At 39.7% G+C, this 26894-nt stretch overlaps 1 protein-coding gene across 6 annotated transcripts in view; it reads right to left on the reverse strand.

Annotated features, from left to right (window-relative positions):
- Positions 1-2362: 2362 nt before the first annotated feature.
- Positions 2363-26894, reverse strand: part of UPF2 (UPF2 regulator of nonsense mediated mRNA decay) — a 90614-nt gene continuing 66082 nt past the window's right edge. For 3 of the 6 annotated variants that reach the window (XM_083183463.1, XM_083183462.1, XM_083183464.1), the window contains exons 17-23: positions 24403-24548; positions 22791-22895; positions 21927-22025; positions 20245-20412; positions 18440-18581; positions 8979-9099; positions 2363-3502 (exon numbers count right to left, since the gene is read on the reverse strand). In XM_083183463.1, coding sequence (XP_083039589.1) covers positions 3493-3502; positions 8979-9099; positions 18440-18581; positions 20245-20412; positions 21927-22025; positions 22791-22895; positions 24403-24548 — 791 coding nt within the window. In that variant the 3' untranslated portion in view covers positions 2363-3492. Of the gene's footprint in view, positions 3503-8974; positions 9100-18439; positions 18582-20244; positions 20413-21926; positions 22026-22790; positions 22896-24402; positions 24549-26894 lie in introns of those variants that run through there. The other 3 variants (XM_083183465.1, XM_083183467.1, XM_083183466.1) reach the window with 3 other exon arrangements.

The raw sequence follows: 26894 nt of genomic DNA on the forward strand, positions 1-26894 counted from the left end.
GTGCACGTGTGAATGCAATTTTTACTTATTACAAACAAAAAACTCCACAACTTACCCACAATATACTTTTAGCACCTAAAAGTCTGGTGTTGTCTGAGCACATCAGTCGGTGATGTTTTTGACACCACGATTACTGGGTCCGGCAGCATGAAATGTTGTCCACAGGATATTTTTGTTTGCATGGCACTAGTACTATATAATTAAGTTACCTACGTGAATGATCTACAACAATGAAATTCATGCTGCAAACTCACAAGAGGTTACAAGTAGTGCACATATATTTCACCTTATCATTACTGTCAGACAAGTTATTTTGTTTATTGAACTTACATGAGATAAATACTGATTGGTTCGGCGCAAATGTTGTACCCATTTGCAAGACTAATAGAAATGTCATAAACCGTTGTTTAGGAGAAATCTAACTAATGTAACATTTTTATTCAAGTAATTAAAAATAAAAAATAAATATCATAAGATAGTACTTGTGGATTAGGGCTGTTTAAGGAGCAGCTTTACAAACAATGAACTCCTTTAGAACATCTTCTATTGTACTAGATTTGTCATTAGAAACCAGTCTACAAACATGCTCACCTAACCCGTACTGTCCCAACCCATTAAACAGGTATGACAAGCACAGAGGTAGTGATTATATCATGCATACCAAGGCGGCTTTCTATACAGCAGCACAATTTCTCCTGTGCAAAGCATGAATGGACTCTAAAGGAAAGGATCAGTATGTCATGTTACATGCCTATCTGGGGTGATCCAAAAAACACAAACCAATAAACAAATGAGGTCTGTATGGAGAAACTACATAAAAACCCAGATCTCAACTGCAAAGGTGAAATGGACTGTGATAGTAAAGAAAAAATGGGCAGTACAGATTGCAAGTCTACACTTAATAAAGATCCCATATAATCACGGAACATTCCTATTCAACTGCAGTGGATAAGGACAACAAAATAGGTCACATTTAGTTATTAGCCAATGGGAGAACGTTCTAAAACATTTTGTAATCAGTATGTAATCTAGTCCAGAATAACCACATTTATGACCAGGAACACCAGTTTTCCCATTCACTAGTGACAGCCCAGACGCTTCAGAGGGTACTGTAATATTTTTCAGGTTGGAAAAGCGGTGCATTCTAATACAGACATGTGACATCACGGGGTATATTTATTAAGGTCCATTTTTATTGAGTTTAGTCAATGCTGGGCTTACATGGCCAAAATACACATTTACTTTACTAACAGAGGATAGATTTTTTTTTTTTTATATTCATTGTTAAATGTTAGAAAACACATGTTTTAGCCATGGAGCTTCACATAAATTAAGATCAATCTGACATTTAGTAAATACACCCCCAGCTATGCACTGTATAGATCAGGGTTGGGGAACCTTTGGCCCTCCAGTTATTGTTGATCCACACCAGTGATGGCTAACCTTGAGACTAGCTGTTGTTGAACTACACATCCCAGCATGCCCTGCACCAGTTTTAACATGGCCAAATAGTAAAACTATAGCAGGGCATGCTGGGATTTGTAGTTCAACAATAGCTGGAGTGTCAAGGTTTGCCATCACTGATCTACACATTCCATCATACCCTGCAACCAGTTTAACTTTGCAAAACAGCAAAACTGTAGCAGGGCATGCTGGGATGTGTAGTTCAAGAACAGCTGGAGGGCTTAAGGTTCCCCATCCCTGTTATAGATAATGAAAAAACTCAGAGCAATCCTACAAGTAATTGAGGTTTACTAAAAATTATTAAAAAAAAGACACCACAATTCAAAATCTTTTGTACCATCCAGCAGAATCAAATTTGAGTGAATATTAACAATTAACATTTGATATGCTTGCCCTGTCTGGACGGTCATTTTTTCTTTTTTTTAAATTGTTTATTTAGTATTACTTTTGCTTACCACAAATAAAAATGTTCAGTTGCTAACACCAGGACTGTGATGGAGGCAAATACTGGTACTTAATAAGGGGATACGTTTTACTACAGCTCAAATGACACAAATCATTACAACATCCAGTTATAATGGAGGCCATGGAAGCTGGTATCAAACATTGTGATCATAAAGGCTTCCTGCCAGGAGGCTGTGGTGCTAGTGACCAGAGCTGGCTTAGTCATATAATGAATCTGGCTGAACTCAAATGTTAAAATAATGCATTCTATAAAGAAACTTGATATGGGAAGTAACATTTGTGTCAATTCCTAATTAAAGGGTTGCTCTGCATTACTACATTTCTGGGCATTAGACGTTACGCAGAAAATTTTAAAATAGACTCATGATAATATAAAAATGTCCCATTATATTAGTAATGTAAACACAAATCTAAATGAAAGAGTAGCAACATGTACAATTTACAATAGTTTATTGCAGTGCTGGCCAAAGGTTTATTAAGCTGGTGAAATTTGTGAAGCATCTCAGTTTGGGGAAGGAAAAACTTTACAAGTTTATTTTAAATGAAAATTTTCCAACATGCAGAATATACTGTATATAACAAGAAAAAAAAGGGAAGAATATATGAACAAAGTATAAGTGTGGTGTGTTATTGACTATTTACAAGACAAAGAAAATAAACGTATTCAACAAAATGAATCTATTCATTCACTGTTCAAAATAAAAATGTGTGTGCTTCTTCACAAAATATATACACACTCACATGGACAAAACCACTTGAATCCTTTGCCTTCTAGTGCGTACACATTCCGCAGTATGATAATCCAGTACAGTACCCACTGTTACACCAGCAAAAACATAAGCATCGTCTTAAGTGTATTCTAGTAACTCTCTCCATTTAACACATTGTCAAAGTCTGCAGCTTCATGGGATCCCAAAAAGGCCAACACTCACCAACAATATTTGAATCCACTTATTTTACTTGTTTATTCCTACTAACACAAAAAAAAATCTAAATCGTAAACATTTTTGTAATTTTTTTTTTTTTAAATAGAGGTTTATGTTTTTATGTTCTCCTAAAGATTACCACAACATGGCGTGCACTCAAGATTTCCATTCGACTGCCCATTTATAGCATCAGCTGCCATTTGTAGCTTTTTGTCAGCTATACTCCAGAGGACGTGTAAACTTCCTGTTGAAATCCCCACTTTGCAAATTATTTTTTTAAAATTTGCAGGCAGGTCCCTACAAAAAACGTCAACTAAAAACTGAGCTGCTTGCTAAACAAAGTCATCCTCCTCCTCCTCACTGGATTCCTTCCAGTGTAAGGCCACTGTGGTGGCTCACCAACAAATAGTGCTCACTCTGTGTGTGTGTCTGTGTGTCAATGCTGAAAACGTCTTCTGATCGGATTGAAGCAGAAGTTGGTTTTCCGGCCACTCCTCACTCCCAGCCCTGTCCCAGGTTTCTGTCCGAGCTCTCTCTCTCCTGAACATGCTGCGATACGCTGCTGACCTCTCGCATTATCTGTAGGACTTCACTAGCCCTGTTGTCAGATATAGGGCCCAATGGTATAACACCTGCATCAACGTCTCCTGTGTAATAAAAGAATACCAAGAATTAGAGGAGTGGCAGGCACCCTGTGGCACTCCAGCTGATATGGAACTACTTCAGTGTATGGCAAAGACATGTAACTCATCCGTATTTCACGCTAGTAAATTATATAGTAAGTGAGGTTTATGGTAAAAAAGCATCCCTTTTTTAACTTAAATATAGAAGGGAATACTTGCTATTAAGTAGCATAATAAATAATAGTCAAACGTTCTCTGTAGAATAATGGAGCTACTTACACAAATATTTTAATTGAAGATCCATGACAAAATATACCAAATTCCAATGTGTTTGCAAAATTTCCAAATAACAATTTATTTGTTGTATAACTCCATAATAAAGGGCAAAATATCTGTGTGATGTATGCACATTACATGTTTGACATGGAAAAAATATGAGAGCAAAGGAGGACCGAGGTAACTTCAGTTGCATATCCTCAGCGGGTTTTTTTTTCACTGCTCTATAACTTCAGAAGGACTTTTGGAAACCAGCTCCACAATTATACCTCATGATGTGGTGATGTAGATGAACAAGTTCTATCATACTTCTTTAAAAAAATATATTTTTCTGATAACATTTGTTCTTCTATTCACAATATTTTTCAGTCACCATAAATGTTAAAGGCCTTCACTGCCTCTTATCTCCCGGCCATGTACCGAACCTTCGGGCTAAATTACATAATTTTACACACTCCTTAAGGAAACTATTATTTACAGTTTTATTAAGCTCAATGTTAATTAAGCATTTTAGATATTTCTTCACCATTTCTATCAAAAAACATGCAAGCGACGTGTTGCTGTGTTGAGTTCCAAAGCAGAAATTTTCCTAAGAACATTTTGGTCTGGAACCCAAACTCTGTCAGCAGCTGACTTTTTGAATTAGGTTCTTGGTACTGCTGGGTGATAAAATTGGACATAAAATTTGTTTATGTTTTCTAAACGGATGTCCTAGATTTTCCTAATCCACCAATGTCTATCAACAGGAAGGTCTGTATGTTTCTCGGAGTACAATGTCCGGTAACATCTAATGCTATTTTTCACAACTGGATAAAATCTGAAAGTCTCAGGAATTTTCTGGCAATTATCAAACCTGTCCTTCAACTTTTCTTTCGCCTAACAGATTTCATTACTTTAACAATGAAAGTAATCCCCTTTATCTTCTCCCTGCAGAATGAGTACATTTCTTTAACATTGTGGATTTGGTCTTTTCTTGTTCGATGTAAGCTGGCCTTCGTTACCTCTCGTTATTTTTACTCCATCACATGCATTGATCCCATGACATTAAACACAAAAATTCCATTCAGAATCAAGTCCAAAGTCTCTCCTGTTGCTGCAGATGTCCAAAAAATGCTATTTGGGTACTTGTATTATCTGGGGTCTCATGTTAAATGCACCCCATTTTTTCATACCCCTACTATACAACTACGCATGGAGTTGATTTTATATAGCGTGGCGAGCGCAGCGAGCCACCGTGCCTGAAGCGTGGCGAGCCCCGCGAGGGGACGCGGTCTCTTTATTTGACTTATCAGCTGTCTTTGTAAGACATGGACAACTGCAGTGTTATGTAACAAGTGGTCACTCAGTGTGCAAACACAGTGTTTTTTTTTATGTCAACTCCCTGTTTGTAATAATACACAAATGTATGTAGTAGGATGTAGGATGTAGTATAGCCTGTTCAACTGACCTAATGGTAGCCTTGGATTTCATCTTGGATGATGTAAGTAAAGTTGTCTGCAAGGACTAGATATTCAGAATCCATAAAGTTTGCCTTCTTTTCTTTGAAAACCTGTCCTCGAATTTTAGACACAGTGATGATCTTTCATTTAATCTAATTTCTCAGCCAGAACTTCCAAGTAGTCGTCGTGAGGTTTGAGGACTGCGATCATGTTAGCTCTATCTGTTGTGAACCACTATTGATATTTGATTTGGTCTGACATCACATCATCATCCTCACAATTCATCAGCAGATCAATAAAAGCTTTGTCACATGGACATGGATCACACATATCCATCATGAACATGTATCTGTTCACATCACAAAAAGTGACCAAAAGTTGGTCTACATTTTGGTCACAATTCACAGAACTTGGGGGTATCCAATTACCCCCTATAAAACACCGGGAGTGGAAAATGGCAGTTTTTCGCAAATATATATATATATATATATATATATATATATATATATTTATTTATTTTTTTATTATTATTTATTCTGTTTTTTTTTTTTTGTTAATTTTTTTTTATTTTACTTGTTTTTTTTTTTCCCTTTTTAAGGCTGTCCAATTGGATCGCCTCATATAAAAAACCTGTTTGATTTCACTGAACCGGTGTATTTTCACTGGCAGATGATCAGAAACATTGAATTTATAAGTCATTTTTACTTGGTCTTCTTTGGAAGTATAGCATACTTTTGCTTTAGATTTTTAATTAGTAAAAAGGCTATTTTAAGTAAAATTTACATACAGAGGAATTACATGTAATATTTGGGTTTTCAGCTTGGTTTAACCTTATTCCACATAAAATATCGACCTGTACATTTTTTATTAGTTACTTACAGACTACAATGTATGCTGTGTATTCAAATTTTTTATCATCAGGTACCACACCAGAGATATTAGAGGTCAATGTAGGTGAACAATGGAAAAACAATCAATTTCAAACTGCTATAATAAAAATAAAAAAATAGACAAGATCGATAATTTAAAAACTGTTTGCCAAATCTGAGAGTATAAAGCTACTATTAATGAACTTTGTGTTTACATTTCAGTCATAAGGAAGTGTGGCAGGGAAATGATAACTTGAAATGTGCTTAAAACAATGGTTTTTATCATAGCTTTCTGAAATTTCTGAGCTGAAATATTGCATTCACCCGAAATGTCTGCAACCGCGAAAAATGTCAAATGCCATGATAAAAAATTGGCTGCCATCTTAAAAACAAAACAAAAAAACAGCCAGGCAACCAATAATTTAATTATGTCCCTTTTAATTTGGATTGACCACAATACCTCTCAACATGACCTATTCCAAATTTAGAATGCTGTGTTCCTGAACTTTCCTCTTAATTTTTGATTGCAGTCACCTGTGGTAAATCACCTTTCTAATTTACAACACAGTTCACTGCAATCATAAATTAAGAGGAAAGTCCAGGAACAGAGCATTCTGTCCCTCCTGGAATGAGTCATGTTGGGAAGTATGTTCTACAATAGATGCCTATAATAGTATGCTTTGCTTAGTTTTGGAAAGAGGCTGATTTTGTATTAAATCAAATGTAATAGTTAATTAATCTGGGGGACACTGATTCAGATGTTGAAAGTAAGCATTCATTCTATTCACGAACAAATATGTCTACAACGTTTTTTCCTCTGCTCCTCTTCTGTTGCAGCTATCAAACGCACTAAGAAGGCATTTTATTTGCTGAGTGGAGGTGTTAATGGGTGAAGGTTGAATGGGAAGTTCTTAATCTGAGTCGATATATTGAATGAAAGTGTTCATGTGTGCTGGGAGGGAGAAAATTTTACCAATGAAACTGAAACACAATTTGGTAACTTCTCATATTAAACACTGCTACTTAAAACTATAGAATGCCATTTTGAAAACCCTGTACCAGACAGATTTGGAACAAATGGGTAGTTTGAACCTGGAATTAAAATTCTACACCTAGTGAACTATATGCTGCAGTCTAAAACTCATTTAACATTTGTTAAGGTGCACAAACTCGCAGCGATGAGCGCTGTACCAATGGGAGATCCACTGGCTACCTTTTTTGTTTTCTACATTGTACGAGACCATTTTTTAATTTTTTTTTATTGTGTATAAAATAAACGTGTTGAAACAATATCATACTTCTTCCCTGTTTGGGAGTTTATTTGGTTTAAGGTTCCCTGTTTGAATCATTTGAGGAGTTTCAATTCGCTTTGGAACCTCAAAAACTGATGAGGCCAGATGATTTTTGAGAGGAGGATTGTAGTCAAGGAAGACACAACTACACACGGTTTTCCATTTAATATTATTTTTGTTTGTTTGAGCACCGCATCTAGCACTTTTTGTCTCACCCCACGTCAGTGCATTGAGTCCTGATGAAGGGGCCAGCGAGGGCACGTCAACACATTCAATTGACAGTGTCATATATACTTACTAATACAATATTTTTCCATTAAGTCCGTGGCGTGCCACCTTTTTCTTACGTCCAATGCTTTTGGCAGTAAGGTTGGTCTAGAATTTCCTGAACGCCAATGGGTATACAGTATGTTGTAGTCTACTACAGTAGAAATAATGAACTCTCCAGATTGCCAGTATTGAGTCACCATCACGCTGCCTTGCATACTGCATTATTATAGGTATTTCATCTGTACATGCCATTGCCAGTATTGGGTCACCATCACTCTGCCTTGCATACTGCATTATTATAGGTAATTGTGCAATTGTATTAAGAATTAAAGTGAGTTAGAATATATTAGTGGCTGTGATGGTATGTAACCTCTTACCATTTGTTTATCTGAAGGTTTGTACACACGGGGGAGATATATTGCTCAGTTTCTCCTTTTCATCAGTGAGCAGAGATGGTCGCCGATGAAAGAAAACCTCTGGTGGCGGTGCCGCAGAGGTAATCAGCTGGTCGCAGCAAGCGGCCAGTGAGGGGGTTAAACAGCGAGGATTGCAGAAAACCAGCGATCCTCGCTGTTTAACCCCCGCGCCGGCCTTTCGCTCTATTCAACGTTCCGGGGAAATCCTCGCCGTCACAGGACGGCGAGAATTCCCCAAAACAGCGAGACCTGCGGCTAATGCAGGAAACTCGCTGTATTTAGCCGTGTACGCTGATTTCCCCTCGCTCAAAAAATGGAGCGAGGGGAAATTGGCGTATGCGGGGGGCTGCGTTGAATACTGTCAGGGTGAGTGGTGACAGCGAGCAGGAAGCTCTGCTCGCTGTCGCCGCTCACCCACAGCATTGAATACCTGCTCTAGTCTACATATACCCTGTATAAATGCTTCTAGGGGCCATTTAAGATTTGTCCTTGTTAAATTTATTGTTTTTTATAGCTCTCTCTGCAAAAAAAATTTTTTATGAAAAATAGTCTACTGTAACCATCATCCCATATCATTAAATGCTCATCTTATATATATATATATCTATTATATGGTGTGGTCCATCTACGCTGCCCTTCAAGTTAGTAATTCTACGAATTACAACACTACTGGCATAGTAAAGCAGATGAAAGATGGCTTCATTTTCTAAAAGCAATACTTTTTTCTCATTTAGTGTAGGTTTCTTTTAGTTTTTATTTGTTGTACTGCATATTCAAAAAGGCACCAGTGCGATGCCTACTGTTGATTTGGTGGCTAATTTAGGAAAAAAATTCCTTGGCTTTTTCTACCCAATAAAGAGGAAAGTATGTTTTCTGGACATGTCTTTTCATTATTATAAAATCAGTAAAGGTTGAGACATACTGTAATAAACTCTCACCTGCCACCAGTCTTGAAGATCAGATCTGCATTAGGTGCCCCTTTTGGATGCTGGTACCGAGGGCGGCGCTCCCGGTTTGTATTAGCTGGTGCTGGACGTTGAGCCAGAGACTGTAGCATTTCTGCAAATCAGAGAGCAAAGTCTGTTTGTACAAATCTACTATTTTACATGGAATTAAGCAGTTAGTACATAGAGAAATTAGAGAGATTTCTAATGAGTAATTCTGCAGTAAAAAGTTTCCCGTCTTCTTATTTGTGAGGGCTCTGCATTGTGTATATAAAAGCTCACAGAAAACCACAATTTACATAACAAAAATATATTGTGAATATAACAGTGTATGTGGCATATGAGTGAGTCAAGTAAGACCGAAGAGAAGACAATGTTATAAAGTATGCTTTAAAAAAAAAAAAAAAAACAACAATAAGTGAATTTAAGAAAAAATATAAAGTATTTCTTCTTTAGACAGTGTTGGATATTATCCAACCACAGGAAGTTGTCTCCTTTTCATATGGTTTTCACATGACCTAGTACGTAAGCTGACCATGTTTTTATTCATCCACTCATGTCCAACTCCCGGGCCCCCAGAAATGTGGGCAACACTCCCGGATACTGGCGTCCCGCCCACTCCCCCCAGTAGCATTGTTAATTTCCCTTTGCTGCTTTTCGGTGGCGGGGCTAAAGATGCATATTGCACCATATAGACCTGCCTCCTTCTCGTAGACCCACAAATTGTGGGATTTGCATTACTGGGGGCGGGGCATCATGAAGTCTAGATGAGGCCCCACCCCCGAATTGGTGCTGACTGGCTCCTTTCCGGACTTCGCCCAGAGAGGAGACTTTAAAAGTAGGCAACACTGCTCTAAAATGATAATTTATTAGCCTACTTGTTTTTTTGTATCCATGGGGAAAGGGTCAATTATTTAATAAAGTGTACTCTGGATATTTTATGACCAAAGAAGTAAATAATTTTTCCTGACCCATAGATGACTCACTGGCTAAGTTTGAACTTGTCTAAAATGCAGGACTGTGATTGTTTTCTCAGTACAGAATCACAAAGAATCCCTCCCCTTCCTGATTCAAATCACCTTGCATAGACAGTTACATAGAACACGGGACACAAATGGATATCATTTTTGGTATGCAAATGTGTCAGAGATTGTCCACTATATTAGTCAAATCAGAAGTGATGAGGCTGACTATGAGGAATCTTAATATGACCCTATGAGCACACACTGCAATTTATAACTAGAGATTATTTACTCCTTCCATACTTGGACATAAAATATTTTGTTATACATTACAGATGTGGGAAAACACACACAGCTGTACATAATAAAATGTATAGACGCATGAAATTGTAGAAGAGACAGGTTCTAACCGCTGGCATTTGTCACATACATAGCTTACGTATACTCAAGCTCACTACATTCAACAAAGTAAGTACAAGGTACCCTTGCTGAGCATGTGCGGACACTGGAGCAGGTAGTTTGGTGGAGAACAACACAGCCACATAAGCTAACCCCGTTTTGTCAGTGCAATAACTGGAGATACAACATCTGGGAGTCCACTACTACACTGGAAGACACAATATTTACTGGACTTCTGTACCTTTTTGAGTTGCACTGACATAGTCCAACTCAACATACCTAAGCACTGAAGTAAAAACATAGATAGGGGTCCATAAAGCAATTTCAATAAGATAAATAAATGTGTTACAATAAAAGTTTTGCTTTTAAAACAGTTGTGAACACTAGATGAGAAAGTAAAAGATATTGCTCAGAAGGGCCTTTTTGGGCGATCTATCTTTAGTATCTTGGCAAGTATGCACTTGCCAATGCCAGAACTCTGCCGGAACCTTGCCGCTACCCATATTGCAGGGTACACAAATCAGCTTGTGTGTGTACTGGCTTAAAACATTTTTAAATATTTTCAGATTTCACCTAGGAACAAAAGTAGTTCAAATAAGTATTGTACATTTTTTATTTTATAATCCTCCAGTATATATGTAACATCGTACTTGCAAAGCATAGCTGCTCACCACAACCTCCCTATCTGCTCATCAAAAAAGGTAAACAGCTGAATGGTAGCGCAAAACAATGAAACATTTGTGTGTAGTACATAGACAATAGCTCCTTATTCTACCTGTACGCCTGCATGCTTTTACACAGCTGACAACATCATAGCAGCTAGTCTGTTGTAAAACAAGGTTTAGAGACCTTGGGGGAAATGTTTCACACGTTGAAAATAGGTCAAATGTAAATGTTGTCTATAGCAACCAATAAGAATCTAGCTATTATTCATATAATACAGTACAAACAATAAACTGAAAGCTAGAATCCGATTGCTTAGTATGGGTACAACATCTTCACTTGTACTCTTTAGAGAGTCTGATACAGCTGTGGCCTTTTACATCCTTGTTTACGCATCAAAGCAAGGATGTCACGACATAGTGGCTATGCCATTCAAGTGAATGGGAGCACAAAATGCATGTGGAAAGTGCTTATTAAAGTGGTATGCAACACATGTATATCTGTGTGCAAGGGCCTGTATATGAAGCACAGTGGAACTTGGTATGGAAAAAGCCACGGCAGCTGCACTGTAGCAGTTTGTATACAGATTCAGCTGCATATACATACTGTATACAAGTGTCATATCAAACTAATCAGCACAGTCTCCTGGTGCATCCTAATTGTATATTGGTCAAAGAAGGTGCCCAACGATAGCAGAGTCTCATGAAACATAGAAACATAGAATTTGACGGCAGATAAGAACCACTTGGCCCATCTAGTCTGCCCCTTTTTTTAAACATGTTACTTCAAACCATATTTGATCCTTATTTTTTTGTAAGGATATCAATATGCTTATCCCAAGCATGTTTAAATTGTACTACTGTATTTGCGTCTACCACCTCTGTTGGGAGGCTATTCCACTTATCTACTACTCTTTCTGTGAAAAAATTCTTCCTCACATTTCCCCTGAATCTTCCTCCCTCTAGTTTCAGTGCATGTCCTCGTGTTCTGTTGCTCCTCTTCCTGTAAAGAATGTCTCCCACCTGTACCTTGTTAAAGCCCTTGATATATTTGAAGGTTTCTATCATGTCCCCCCTTTCCCTTCTCTGCTCTAAAGTATACATATTAAGATCTTTTAGTCTTTCCTGGTATGTTTTGTGATGTAGGCCATGCACCATTTTAGTTGCTCTTCTTTGTACAGTCTCTAATGTATTTATATCCTTCTGGAGATATGGCCTCCAGAACTGAACACAATACTCTAGGTGAGGTCGTACCAATGACCTATACAGTGGCATTATTACTTCTTTCTTTCTACTGCTGATACCTCTCCCTATGCAACCAAGCATCTGACTTGCCTTCTTCATTGCTTTGTTACATTGCCTACCTGCTTTCAAGTCCCCTGAAATAGTGACACCTAGATCCCTCTCTTCCTCAGTAGTTTCCATTATAGTGCCATTTATACTATATTGAGTCGGTACTCTTTACCTAGCACGGCGCCCATCGCGGGCATCGCGGGTACATTTATGTGTGCCCGCGACGCAACCGACGCGATGCTCACGATTTCCCATTGAAACCCATGTTAAACATGGAAATCGCGTCGGTCGCGTCGCGGCCGGCCATAAATGTGCACACGATGGCCGCGACGCGATGCCCACGATTTGCCATAGGAATTAATGTTAAAAGACCCGATGGACACGATTTTAATGTTAAATGGCTCAATGGACCCGATTTTAGCATAGGAAACAATGTTAAATGGGCCTTAGAGCCCAAATACTTACCCTGAAATCAGAAATGGCCCCCCCAATTTTTTACGCCACCCCACGATCAACGTGAACCCGAAGCGTGGCGAGCGCAACGAGCCCGCGAGGGGCGGCGGTACGCGTCCTCCGACCTTTTCATACCCCCACTATCCACGTCGGCGTGGAGTTGAGAATAGAATAGTGTGGCGAGCGTAGCGAGCCACCGAGCCCGAAGCGTGGCGAGCGCAGCGAGCCCCGCGAGGGGACGCGGATACCTTCACAGCTACACGCGTCCCCTCGCGGGCTTCACAGGTGTCCGCGTCGCCACGGACACCTGTGAAGCCCGCGAGGGGACGCGTTTACCTGTGAAGGTATCCGCGTCCGCTCGCCACGCTTCGGGCTCGGTGCGCTCGCCACACTATTCTATTCTCAACTCCACGCCGACGTGGATAGTGGGGGTATGAAAAGGTCGGAGGACGCGTACCGCCGCCCCTCGCGGGCTCGCTGCGCTCGCCACGCTTCGGGTTCACGTTGATCGTGGGGTGGCGTACAAAATTGGGGGGGCCATTTCAGAGTTCAGGGTCATTATTTGGGCTCTAAGGCCCATTTAACATTGTTTTCTATGCTAAAATCGGGTCCATTGAGCCATTTAACATTAAAATCGTGTCCATCGGGTCTTTTAACATTAATTCCTATGGCAAATCGTGGGCATCGCGTCGCGGCCATCGTGTGCTCATTTATAGCCGGCCGCGACGCGACCGACACGATGTCCATGTTTAACATGGGTTTCAATGGGAAATCGTGAGCATCGCGTCGCGTGCGGGCATGTTTAGCCCGCATACGACGCGACCGACACGATTTTTTACCTCACGATGCCCACGATCAAGATCGTGGGCGCCGTGCTAGGTAAAGAGTACCATTGAGTCTTTGGATTTCTGAGACCCAAGTGCATGATTTTGCATTTTTTGGCATTAAACTGTAGTTGCCATTCTCTTGACCATTTCTCTAATCTGCCTAGATCCTCAATCATTTGTTTTACCCCTCCTGGTGTGTCTACCCTGTTGCATACCTTTGTGTCATCTGCAAAAAGGCACATTTTACCCTCAATTCCATTTGCAATATCACCAATAAAGATATTAAAAAGCACCGGTCCAAGTACAGATCCCTGGGGTACTCCACTTGTAACCTTTCCCTCCTTTGACTGTACTCCGTTTACTACAACTCTCTGTTTTCTGTCCTGCAACCACGCTCTTATGCATTCAACTATCTTAGAATCCAATCCCAAGCTTTCAAGTTTATTTAACAGTCTGCGATGTGGGACAGTGTCAAAAGCTTTACTAAAGTCTAGATAAGCTACATCTATAGCCCCACCTTGATCTATTACTTTAGTCACCCAGTCAAAAAAGTCAATAAGATTTGTTTGACATGATCTTCCCCCAGTAAACCCATGCTGTTTTGGATCCTGTAAATTGCTGGTTTTGAGATATTCTACAACTCTTTGTTTTAAGAGTGTTTCCATCAATTTCCCTACTACTGATGTAAGGCTCACTGGTCGATAGTTGCTTACCTCTTCCTTGCTTCCACTTTTATGCAGTGGGACTACATTCGCTGTTTTCCAGTCCTCTGGGATTACTCCAGTAGCTAGTGACTGGTTGAATAATTCTGTTATTGGTTTTACCAGCTCCCCTTTAAGCTCTTTTAGTATCCTTGGATGTATCCCATCTGGCCCCATTGATTTATCCACTTTCAGTTTTGAGAGTTCTGTGAGGACTTTCTCCTCTGTACATGTACTTGTCTCTCCCTCAGTTTTCTGACTATACTTGCAACTTAACTGTGGCCCCTTCCCCTCTCTTTCAGCAGTGAATACTGAGCAGAAATAATTATTAATATTATCTGCTATTACATTGTCCCCCTCAAGAAAACTTCCACTCTCTGTCTTCAGTCTAATTATTCCACTTTTTGTTTTTCTACTTTCACTTATATACCTAAAAAAAAAGTTTTCCCCCCTTTACCCACTGACTGGGCCATTTTCTCTTCAGCCTGTGCTTTTGAACATCTGATTACCTTCTTAGCCTCCTTCTGTCTAACAAGATACACCTCTTTGTCCTCATTCTTCTGCGTCTGCTTAAATTTCTTAAAGGCCAACTTTTTTGCTTTCACAATACTTTCTACTTCTTTTGAAAACCACAATGGCTTTCTTTTTCTTGTGTTTTTCCTAACTCTTTTGACACAAAGTTCTGTTGCTTTTAGAATTGCACTTTTTATTTTTTCCCACTTATCCTGCACTCCTTCCAAGTTCTTCCACTCTGCCAAAGAACCCCCTACAGAGTTTCCCATCTCTACAAAATCAGCCTTCCTAAAATCTAACACCTTTGTTTTTGTGTGCGATGAGTCAGTCTCTGTCTTTATTTTGAACCAAACTGCTTGATGGTCACTGGATCCCAGATTTTCACCCACATTTATGTCAGATATTCTGTCACCATTTGTAAGTATTAAGTCTAATATTGCGTCCTTACGAGTGGGCTCCCTCACCAATTGCTGAAGGGATGCTCCTTGCAAGGAATTCAGCATGTCCCTACTTCTGGTGGAACTTGCAACAGGCAGCTCCCAGTTTACATCAGGTAGATTAAAGTCTCCCATGATTATCACCTCTCCTTTTCATGCCATTTTATTGATGTCCTGCAATAGGCTCTTGTCTAGTTCCTCTTCCTGACCTGGTGGTCTGTAGATCACCCCTATACGAAGAATCGCCTTCTCCCCTGTTTCTATGGTCACCCAAAGGGCCTCCGTTTTTTCTTCAATACTTTGTATTAAGGTAGTCTTTATATATTTTTTCACATATATTGCAACCCCTCCTCCAATTTTTCCCATTCTGTCCTTCCTAAATAAAGTATATCCTGGTATAGCTATGTCCCAGTCATGATTTTCATTGCACCATGTCTCTGTAATAGCCACAATATCCAGTTCATCCCTTGTCATTATTGCAATTAGTTCTGGGATTTTATTTCCTAAGCTCCTAGCATTTGCACACATAGCTCTTAAAGTTGTGTTCGTGCTTCTCCTGCTGCTAGCTATGTTCATCTTTCTGCCTATATCTATTCGGTTTTGATCGGCATTATCTTCTGTTGCAGTAAATAGGCTTTCTGTTCCATTTGCCTGCAGAGACAATACCTCTAGGTTGGGGGAGCAGATTTCTTCATTCTTATTTGGTTCACTGCCCCCCTCTGCTAGTTTAAATAGTTGCTTATGAAGCTTCCAAACTTCTCACTTAATATTCTCGTTCCCCTTGAAGATGGGTGCAAGCCATCACTTTTATAGAAGGCTCTGTCTTGCCAGGTAGCTTGACTTTGACCTAAATATCCAAATCTCTCCTCGTTGCACCAATTCCTTAGCCAAACATTGAAGTTTCTAATTCTCAGAGTTCTATCTTCCCCTTGGTGTACTGGCAATACTTCTGAAAAAGTTACAGTGGTTGCCACCTGTTTTAGAGCAGTTCCTAACTTTCTAAATTCATCTTTTACGGCCATGACTTCAGCATTAACCAGGTCATTTGTGCCAAGGTGGACGATGACATCCACCTCCCCATCTTTTCTTGCTGCCTTTAAAATTCTTAGCATGCGTTCTTTATCTCTTGGAGCTGTGGCTCCAGGTAAGCACCTTACTTGTTTCTCTACTTTAGTAGCATTTCCCAGATTAACTCCTCTAATTATGGAATCTCCCAAAAGAAGTGCAGTCCTTTTTGGAGGTGAATTTTTCCTGGTCCTACAGTTAGAAGAGGTAGAAGTCCTCATATCTTCCTGTTCTTTATTGCCTATGTTGGTCATACATTCCAACCCTGCAAGAGCAGCATATGAGTTTTGCAGTGTGACCACTTGGGGAATGTGTCTGATGCCCTCTGTCAGTCTCTGCCTTTCAGAGCCCACAGCAGTCCAGGCAGAATGTCTTCTGGGGGCTTCTGGCATACCAAGAGTAGCCGTTTAGATGTATGAGGACATATCTGCACATCTCCCATCCTGCCATCTAAACCAATTCAGGCGTATTTAAACTACTTCTCAGAACATCTGTTTGAAAGAGTTTCATAGTTTTCACTTCTTCATAGTTGGAATGATGAAGCTGCCACCAATCTCTAACATCTATTCTGCTTACATCACTGATGCTTGGGAGAAATGAAACCGTGCAAATGGTTTCAGCCAAAGCCATCACATAAAAGATATACTACAGACATTAAAAATACAAAGATATTTAGATGATGTCTTTGATATAATAAACACTTTTTTTTTTTATAGAAAGGAAAGAAACTACATCTTAAACCCTAGTGTAAATGATTGTCAGTAAAATAAGATAAAGGGCCAAATGCAATAGGGTGTGATAATCATAAAGTGGGAGATTTTGGGAGAGTTTTTCCAATTTTTTTTAAAGCAGCAATCAATTATATGGCAAATTCAACCTGTTTTTTCAGTGTAATTGTTTGCCGCTTTAAATTTTTTGAGGAAAACTCCCAAATTGTCTTATTATACAGTATAAAAATTATTAGATCCAAAACAAAGAAGCAAAGTAAATTTTATGTGACTGCACAATAACCCAATATCTGCAAAAAAAGGTATAATTATGACTCAGGATCTAATAAAACCATTTTATCAGTACTGATGTAATGGTTTTCAGTATGAAATTAGTCACTTATTTGAAGTATTTGCCCCCAAAAAAGCTTTACATGATGTGGAGGATTGTTGGCTTTCATTTATGACTCCCTTTCCTTCGGCCCAACTACAGCAATTTAATGGGATGGGAACTACACCTGTGTGTTCTTAGGACAAACGTCTTATTTATTTTTATGCACGCTTCAGAGCTTCCAGCATGGTGGACTTAACTACTGTGATCAGATATTGTGGCAGCAAAGCCAACCAAAACCATTGTTTACTCTGCATTAAGACAATACACTCTCACAAATGTTCCATCTGTATTGAGACTGTGGACTTTTGAATTCACTTCAAATTCTTGTATCATTCTGTGGTCTGATCTTGTGGTGAATTTACAGGTTTGCGCATTCCTCATCACACTGGCAATAGTCTTTATTGTTTTCAATTCAAACACAGTAGGTTTCAGAGTAAAGTGATGGATTTCGTAAATAGTCTTAAACACTTCCGTGTCCTGCAAATGTATATTCTACGTGACAAGAAGGTGACAGAAACCCGAGTGCCTCAGGCAAACGACCAAAGTTTCTGCTTCTATCTAGTGGTAGTAGCACTTCCTGGTGATGAAATAATGAAGTGCACTTGATAAGCAGCAGTTACCTCACATTACCTTCTGGATTGCTATTGAAGCAGTAAGGGTGTGCCTACTTTGTCACACATGGCTACTAGATGTTGGCTTGTTTGTAAAATAAATAATGAAAGGCACAAACTGTAACAGAATAATAGAGCTACCAAAATGGAGCATTTGCTGAAAATATTTCAGTCATGATGGATAAATGAAAATAAAATGACAGTTGTTCTTTTAAAAGTAATAGATACACTGCCATAGACCAATTTCTGGCACAGACTCCTCTACCTTCTCTTAGCATGAATGCCCTTTACACGCTAGCACAGCCCTGGTCACTGGAGGAGATTGCTTCAGTTATTGACTCACTCCCAGTTATTGACTCACGAATAAAAACTAATGTTATATAAAAAGTAATAGATACATAAAATAATAGAATGTACAAAAAAGTTTTTACCCTGATAATCCTCCTGTTCCTGCCGCTCATTAATGTCCAGTGTGAGCTTCTTCATTCTCATCCTCTCTTCTTGCTCCGCTTGCTGCTGGTTCCAGTGATTTGCAGCTAGTTGTGAGGACATGGGCACATTGAGTATCTTAAACTGAAAAACAAAAAAGTTATAGTCATTAATGAAATATACTTATGTATATATCTACAGCGATAGAACACAAATGTGACTTTCCCGTGCCTCGAAATCCGACATATACACCTGTATAGCATTCATAGAAAAGGTTAGGATTCTACATTTTAACTTTCCACTCGTCCATAAAGGTTAGGTTCACATCCAAATGTTATGACATTTTCAGATACAGATGGGCAACAATTACACTTAGAACAAACTGCAGGTATTCAACAATATGAAACTATGGCCTACTCACCCCTATCGGTGCTGCAAGAGATCAATAGGAAATGGATCTCTATGTATGACAACTCAGCAAAGCCTTAAATTCCACCTACATGTCCACATGTTACAATATGAAAAGACTATTACTACCCAGTTGTGCCCTTCCATCCGCAAGCAGAGGTGCAACGGAGTTGTGTATTGCCCATAGATGTGTACGATTGACTACGGAGCATAAGCAGTACTAAAATAAACCTACGTAAGAACGGTCTTCAGAATAGACGGACATAGAACTTTGCTTTAGCAGCAAAATCAATGAAACCAATTCTGTGATATTATTAATCTGCTCACTGAAAAGGGTTTTATTCTAGCACTCCAAAACACAATGTTTTTGCATAGTAACAACCACTAATGCGAACGTGTGCAGGCAGTCTGCTTACAAATTTCAGCGTTCAACCAGGGAACTCTGAAGATGGTGTTATTTCATAGGTAATCCTTTTCATTCACTAGGATATCCAAGATCTGTTTTATGAATGTGTTTCCGTTTTTTGTAAATAATACTCTGTGTAAGAGATAAATCCTTCATGTAGAGAGTCTTTATTTGCTAGGACTGCAAGTGCAGCTTAATATGACAAGAATCAGGTAATGTAATACAGTGATACTCATACGTATCCACAACTAGATCTGGAGTCTGTGTAAATGGAATCCTCTATTCTGGGCTGTTAAATTATATTTATCAGTACACAGTCAGGTTTACATTTTCAAAGCAATTCCGTGCCAGCACAAGCTAGTAGCTTTCTTGGGAAATTTCAGTTCCTAACGTCTCATTTTAAGGTTGTTGATGAACAATGTCACAAGACTACACATTAATAACAATAAAAGGCAGAAGGTAAGCATTATTGGAAGAGAATAAAACTAAGGACATGAAGAAAAAGCAGTTAACTTCCTCAGCCAAAAGGCTCATTACGCCCTCCAACCAATTTTCCAACAAAGAGTCTACTCCTTTAGAAAATAAGAAAAAAATAACTTTATTTGACTCTGAATAACTACAAACCTTAACAGAATAAAAATAAATAAATTGTTTAGGCCTTAGGGAGTACCCAATTACCCCCCGCTAATACATTGTTTTCCACTATGTTTTGCCATTTATTCTTTCATAGTAGGGCTTACCATATTGCATGATCTGATAAAAAGTCCTGCTTCAGGAGAGAACACACCGATTCAGTGAAACATGTGTGTTTTTGCAAAGCCGCAGCCCCATTTCTGCTTTTGGAGAAAATGATTGGTCTGTCTAAGGCAGGCAAAGCAAACCCTCGTGCTGACTGATCATGGCTATTATGATGACTATTACCTGCGATCATTGATCATAGGTAACAGGATATCGCCCTCAAACACTTACTTCATGCCATATATAAACACTTGCCTGCTGTTTGTTGCCTCTTCTGGTCAGCATTACAAATGGCATGGTATCGCCGCATTCAGTCTCTACATCTGCAGTTGTCACTATGGGTCCTTTCTTCAGCTGGCTCTTAAGATGTAGAGGGATTGCAACATCAAGCTGGTGCACTTTCACGGAGTCTCCGGTACGCTGCTAAATAAATGTCACAAAGAAAGATGGTAACAAAGCACTAACAACAAAACGTCAGACCAGCAAAAACAGAACAGTTTGTACATTGAGTGAAATGACCTCTCTCTCTCATTTATTCTACTTGATAATGAACAATTTTTTCACAGGACTCCTGGGTCTACAATCAGGTCATGAGAATTTAGGATTTGATATAAACAGCTCTACATGACAAGTATAAGAAGTTTATGATGAAAGCAGGTATTTTCTGTACGAAGTCTTGACAAACCATGATGGAGTCTCCCCAATACACATATGCCGTCCTTTTGCATGCAATGGGGCAGATGTATTAAACCTTAAAAAGAGAATAATGCGAGGGTGATAAAGAGTGATAAATGTTCAGCAAATCAGCACCTAACTGTCAGATTATAAATTATGTTAGAAAATGACAGTTGGGAGCTGTTTGGCTGGACGTTTATCACTATCAACCTCTTGTTTATCTTTTTTTTTTACTTAATACAACTGCCCCAATGTATCATATGTGATTAATGCCTCCACCACCATGGCGGGGGGAACGGGGGCAGGGATCACTGTCCATTGGGGTGGGGATATAGGCATATATTCAACTACAATAGGTCAGAAGAGGTTCCGACCTATTCAATGCTAGCTGGTTTTTGTCGATAGGTCGGAATGTTCCGACCTGCCAGAAGCCAGGTGGATTGGTGGAATAGCCAATGTCGGATAGCGAAAAGATGTCGGACTGAGGCAGGGAGGATGGCACTGAGTGAGCAGCAGCTTACAGCAGGTGCTGTCCTCCCGCCCGCTGCCTCCCACACCCTCCTGCACCGCCACCGTGCCAGGTGATAGCATCTCATCTGGCCCCGTCCCAGCAACCACAAAACCCCAGCCCAGCACCCAATGCAGCGGATTTGGCCGCTGCATTGAATAACCATGTCGGATTCATTCCGCCAAAAGAATTTCAGAATTGGTCCGACATCAATTGAATATACCCCATAGAAGAGAAAAGTTCAAGATTTAGAAAATATTTAAATGTGGGGTATGAACTAAGCCTTGAACAGAAATAAAGTGGACAAAGTACAAACCAATCAGCTTCTAACTGCCATCTTACAGTCTGTGCAAGAAAAATATGAGCCGGGAGCTGTTTTTAACAGCTAAAAACATATTACTGCATAGAAATAGAATCATTTAAAGTGGACTTGCAGACCTGAGCAAAAGACAAATACAAATGAAGAGCCTTTTAGCATGAAAACAATAAAAAAAATCAATGCACTAGAAAAGTACATACTACAAAATATTCTGTGTACAAAATCACATAAAATAACACCAGAGAATAATAGCATCCTCACAAATTGGAGTACATAGCAGCAAACAAATAAGAATTCACGCAGATGAAAGCAGACCAACGTAATTCGCATACTTCAAGCTACAGTGCACCACTTGAAATTTCCTTTTAGATCATCTGGCATTTGATTAATGGACTGAAACTGTAAAAAGAGAATACTTGGCGTATAGCCACATACCTGAAGATTTTCCAGCATCATCTTGTCAAGAGCCTGAATAAAGTCTTCATCCTCCGCACAGGGAACATGTTTTATCCCTCCTCCTTTAATCATCACCTCCTGCAAAAGCCGAACTCATCAATAACAGTAACATTTAGGCTTTCAATCAGATTATTATGGCATATTATAAATAACTAAATTAAAAAAAAAAACAGTACTGTTTTGGACCTTCCTGTTTGCACCTTAATACTGTAGATTCACATTTTTGGTAAAATACCTGCCTTATTTTTCTTCTTATAAAAGAGGAGCTCTGAACCAAACACAAGATCAAGTGATGGCATCAGGACATACTTTATGTTCTAGGTAACTAGACACTATAGGACTGCAACAGATAAATAATGGTAATGCAATTTACTGCAGAAATAAACCCCAAGCATCAAGAAAAACTATACTGTGAACACATTACTTGGTGTGTTGGGCTCTTGCTCCATTCTTGTACTACAGAAGCTGTATTTGCCTGATCATGCTTAATGTATGAGATACGTTACTGTGAAAAACACGGTTTAACATTATTTATAAAATAACAGGATTATCGTGAAAAATACACAACAGTTATGAGCCATCTATCCATCAGTCGCATCTCATGTGTAGGAGCAGGAATAACATCCAGAAGGTCTTCTACAGTTATCCTACCAATGGAAAAGGTTGGCTTACCCTGACTTGGGCATCAGAATGGTAACGCTTGAAGTTGGGACAATGCACTACACTACAGCAGTCCAACAACATGCTAGACTCACTTAGGATTATTTAGGTTCTCTTAACAGAGAACTATAAAGAATCTTCTTTGCAATTAATACAACTGGAGAGAGACCATGGGCTACATACAGTATTCTCTTCATCCGTCTCATTTTCTTTGTTTGAGTCAGTCATGTAATCTGTATTCTCCTCCTCTTCCTCCTCTCTTTCATCCTCTTCATTTTCGGAAGCATCCTAAAATAAATTACATGGCTAGTTTAAGGTTTTATAAAAATTACTAGCAGAGATTGCAAGAATTACCTGAAAAGTTACATACATTTTGAACAGACAGGGTTTTTTCCCCCGGCAAACCAATTTTTATTTGTCATAGAATTGAATACACAGTTTGTTATGCGTAAATTCGGTTAGTCATGGACTTCAGGCGGAAAAGAAATCATTTTTTGTGAACAGCATAAATCTTGTTCAATTGTTCTAAATAAAGAAAATGTCACTTCAGCCAGAAGTTTATTTGCTTAGTCATAATTTGGTATGATTTTTAGTCTTCAAATCTTATGTAATGACCCCTAAGAGAACCTTCAACATTATTGTGTTTCCTGCCTTTCTACATTTCTTCAAAAACAATTCAAGAAAGTTGAAATACAACGAAGTTTTTTTACTGGCAAGACTAGAATCGTCTTATTACTACAAAGAATGTATACCGTATATACTCGAGTATATGTCGACCCGAATATAACCCGAGGCACCTAATTTTACAACAAAAAACTGGGAAAACGTATTGACTCAAGTGGGACCCTGACTCGAGTATAATCCGAGGGGGGCTTTTTCAGCATAAAAAATGGTCTGAAAAAGTAGGCTTACAGTATACTCGAGAATATATGGTAGTTATCGCCAAGTGTCAATCTTTGGGGTATATTCAATGCCTTTTAGGCGAGCTATTACAGTAAGCAGTGCCTATTGCATGCAATCATTGTCTACCCTTGGTATTCAAACCACCCCCTTCAGGGGGATGGATGGAGAGAATGGCTTTTCCTCACCAAAAAAGCCATCCATTCTGTACAAACCCCGCTCACCTGGACCATTGAATATACCCCTTTATGTTTTTTTCTTCCCATGCACTTATTCCCATATTTGAAGTATAAGGAACTGAAACTTAGCACGGATAACAGATTTAGGAGAACACAAGAGAGGATGTAACCATGCAAAATGAAAACCAACGACTCCTTCCTACTAATGCCTGAGGAGCCAAAGACTCTACTAAATGGCAACTTTAATGCATGTTGCTTTTAAATGTCAGAAAACTGGGCTGATTCTTAGTTGACAGCAAAGAAAAAGGAAGTATCTGGGATTCCGTCAGACAATAAAAATCATTACAGGACCCCAGCAAGTTACCACAGAACGTTCACCACACATGTAGTCAGCTGACCGCACATGCATGGCAGCATTGTGACAAACAATTCAACAAATTTTTCAGACTCCTTGGATCACTGACAAAGAGATTAGAGAAGTCACCAGCCTAATGGTCAGCAACATGAAGTTGCAAACCCACGGCTGAGATGGTCACTACCCCTTTGGGGTCAGGACCCACAGTTTGATAATAGCTGTTGTAGGAACCATACATCAGCAATCTTACAAAATATGATGATTATGCGTGTGTGTGTGTGTGTCCCTCTACTTTTAATACAATTTATTAAAAAACATGGTTAGGACTAATTCTGGGAAACAAATATTTAAATATACTGACATCATCTTCTGGTTCGTTCATTTCACTTTCATTTCCAGACTGCTCCTCTGTCTCTGCTCCAGCTTCTTCTTCCTCTTCATCATCCTCATCGTCCAGAGTTTCACCCTCAGCAATAGAATGTTTTGAGTCTTTGTCATTCATAAGACCTTGCAGATTGAACAAACGAGATTTATTAGGATTTACATTTGTTTTTATTATTTAACCATTATCTGTTATATTTAATGGTACAAAGAGCAGATATTTAAAACCTCTGATTGAAAACAATATTTAAAAATATTTTCAGAAAGAAATTATGGTACTTGTTTCCTAGCACGGCCACAACGATTTAGATCGTTGTGGTCGTAAGATAAAAAATCGGATCGATCGCATCGCATGCGATTTGGTCGCATACGATGCGACCGATCCGACCGACCGATTTTTCACCCGATTTTTTTATTTTTTTCACCAGATTATTTTTAATTGCCCCCCCAAATGTTACTAAGTGGGCTAGACCCCACGATAGACGTCAACCCGAAGCGTGGCGAGCGCAGCGAGCCCGCGAGGGGCGGCGGTGCGCGTCCTCCGACCTTTTCATTCCCCTACTATCCACTAGGGCGTGGAGTGAGAATAGAATAGTGTGGCGAGCGCAGCGAGCCACCGAGCCCGAAGCGTGGCGAGCGCAGCGAGCCCCGCGAGGGGACGCGTATAACTTCACCGGTATACGCGTCCCCTCGCGGGGCTCGCTGCGCTCGCCACGCTTCGGGCTCGGTGGCTCGCTGCGCTCGCCACACTATTCTATTCTCACTCCACGCCCTAGTGGATAGTAGGGGAATGAAAAGGTCGGAGGACGCGCACCGCCGCCCCTCGCGGGCTCGCTGCGCTCGCCACGCTTCGGGTTGACGTCTATCGTGGGGTCATGGCGGGCACATAAAAAATGTAAAATGGGTCATATTGGCCCATTTCACCTTTTTTATCATTTTTCCCTATGTGAGATGGACTTAATCAAGTCCATCTCATCTTGTGCCATTATAATGGCACAAGACCGACAAGATCCTCCCGATTTCAATGTTAAAAGATTTTTTAACATTGAAGTCTATGGAAAAATCGGGTCAATCGGTCGGTCGCATCGCGGCCGATTTTAATTGGTCGCGACCGACCGATTGACCCGATTTCTGTCAATCAAAGTCAAAAAAGTGTAAAAAATCGGCCACATCGTGAGGATCGTGTCCCTTAATTAAGAGCCACGATCACTCACGATTGTGGCCGTTCTAGGAAACAAGTACCGAAATTATTTGCCAATAAATTAATACTTAACTATTATATCTAGATCAAACTGAGGGGAGTGTTTCAGCACTTTGATAACCTTTAGGGCAGGCATGTCAAAACTATGGCCCTCCAGCTATTGTGAAACTACAAATCCCATCATGCCTTGCCACAGTTTTCTATTAGGGAAAGCTAAAACTGTGGCAAGGCATGCTGGTATGTGTAGTTTCACAACAGCTGGAGGGCCATAGTTTTGACATGCCTGCTTTAGGGGCATATTCCAATCCCGCCGCTATTTCCGAAGGGGGGGAAAGCGGTGGGTGCCTATTCAATGCAGTCTTTCGCAACAGCATTGAAGAGGCAGGTAGACAGAACGGGTCCAATTTTTTTTAGCTGTCGGGCACGTTTTGCCAAGAAAAGCTGTGAATTGTCGCGACCACGGCCGGATCTCGACAAATCCATGGCCATTTACGCAGACATGCTCCCTTTTTCGCTGATCGGCAGGCGGGACATTGAATCCTGCCTGCCTATATGCAAGTGAGCAAAATAAAAATGTGCCAGGGTCACGGTTGTGGAGACATACAAACAGTCGCGACCCCCCTATATCTCAAGGTGTGGCTTTTTTTACCACAAACATAATGAGAAAGACTAAAATTAGTTTACACTGTGCAAGTCCAAAAACATGTTTTTTAGACATTCTTGGCAGATAATACTATGGTATACTGAAGTAAAATGACTAGCATCATTTAAGTGTCGAAGTCTTTGACAATTACAATTTGAATTTATGAAGTGAAACAATATTTGCAGTGTTTTGATCCTTGTTTTTCAAGACCTCTACAATTCGACAGGGCATGCTGTCATTCAACTTCTGGGCCACATACTGACTGATGGCCACCTATCTTGCCTAATCAATGCCTGGAGTTTATTAGAATGTGTGTTTTTGTTTGTCCAACTGCCTCTTGAGGAATGACTACATGTTCCCAATGGGATTAAAGGTCTGAGGAGTTTCTTGGCCATGGACCCAAAATGTTGAGGTTTTGTTCCCCGAACCACCTAGTTATCACTTTAGCCTTAAGACAAGATGCGCCATCATGCTGGAAAAGGCATTTTGCATCACTAAACTGTTCTTGGATTGTTGAGAGAAGTTGGTTTTGGAACCATCTTTATTCATGGCTATGTTCTTAGGCAAATTTGTGAGTGAGCCCACTCCCTTAGCTGAGAAGCAACCTAAACCTGAAGGGACTCAGGAT

Source organism: Crinia signifera, chromosome 4 (genome assembly GCF_055691185.1).
Source record: "Crinia signifera chromosome 4, ASM5569118v1, whole genome shotgun sequence".
NCBI lineage: Eukaryota > Metazoa > Chordata > Amphibia > Anura > Myobatrachidae > Crinia > Crinia signifera.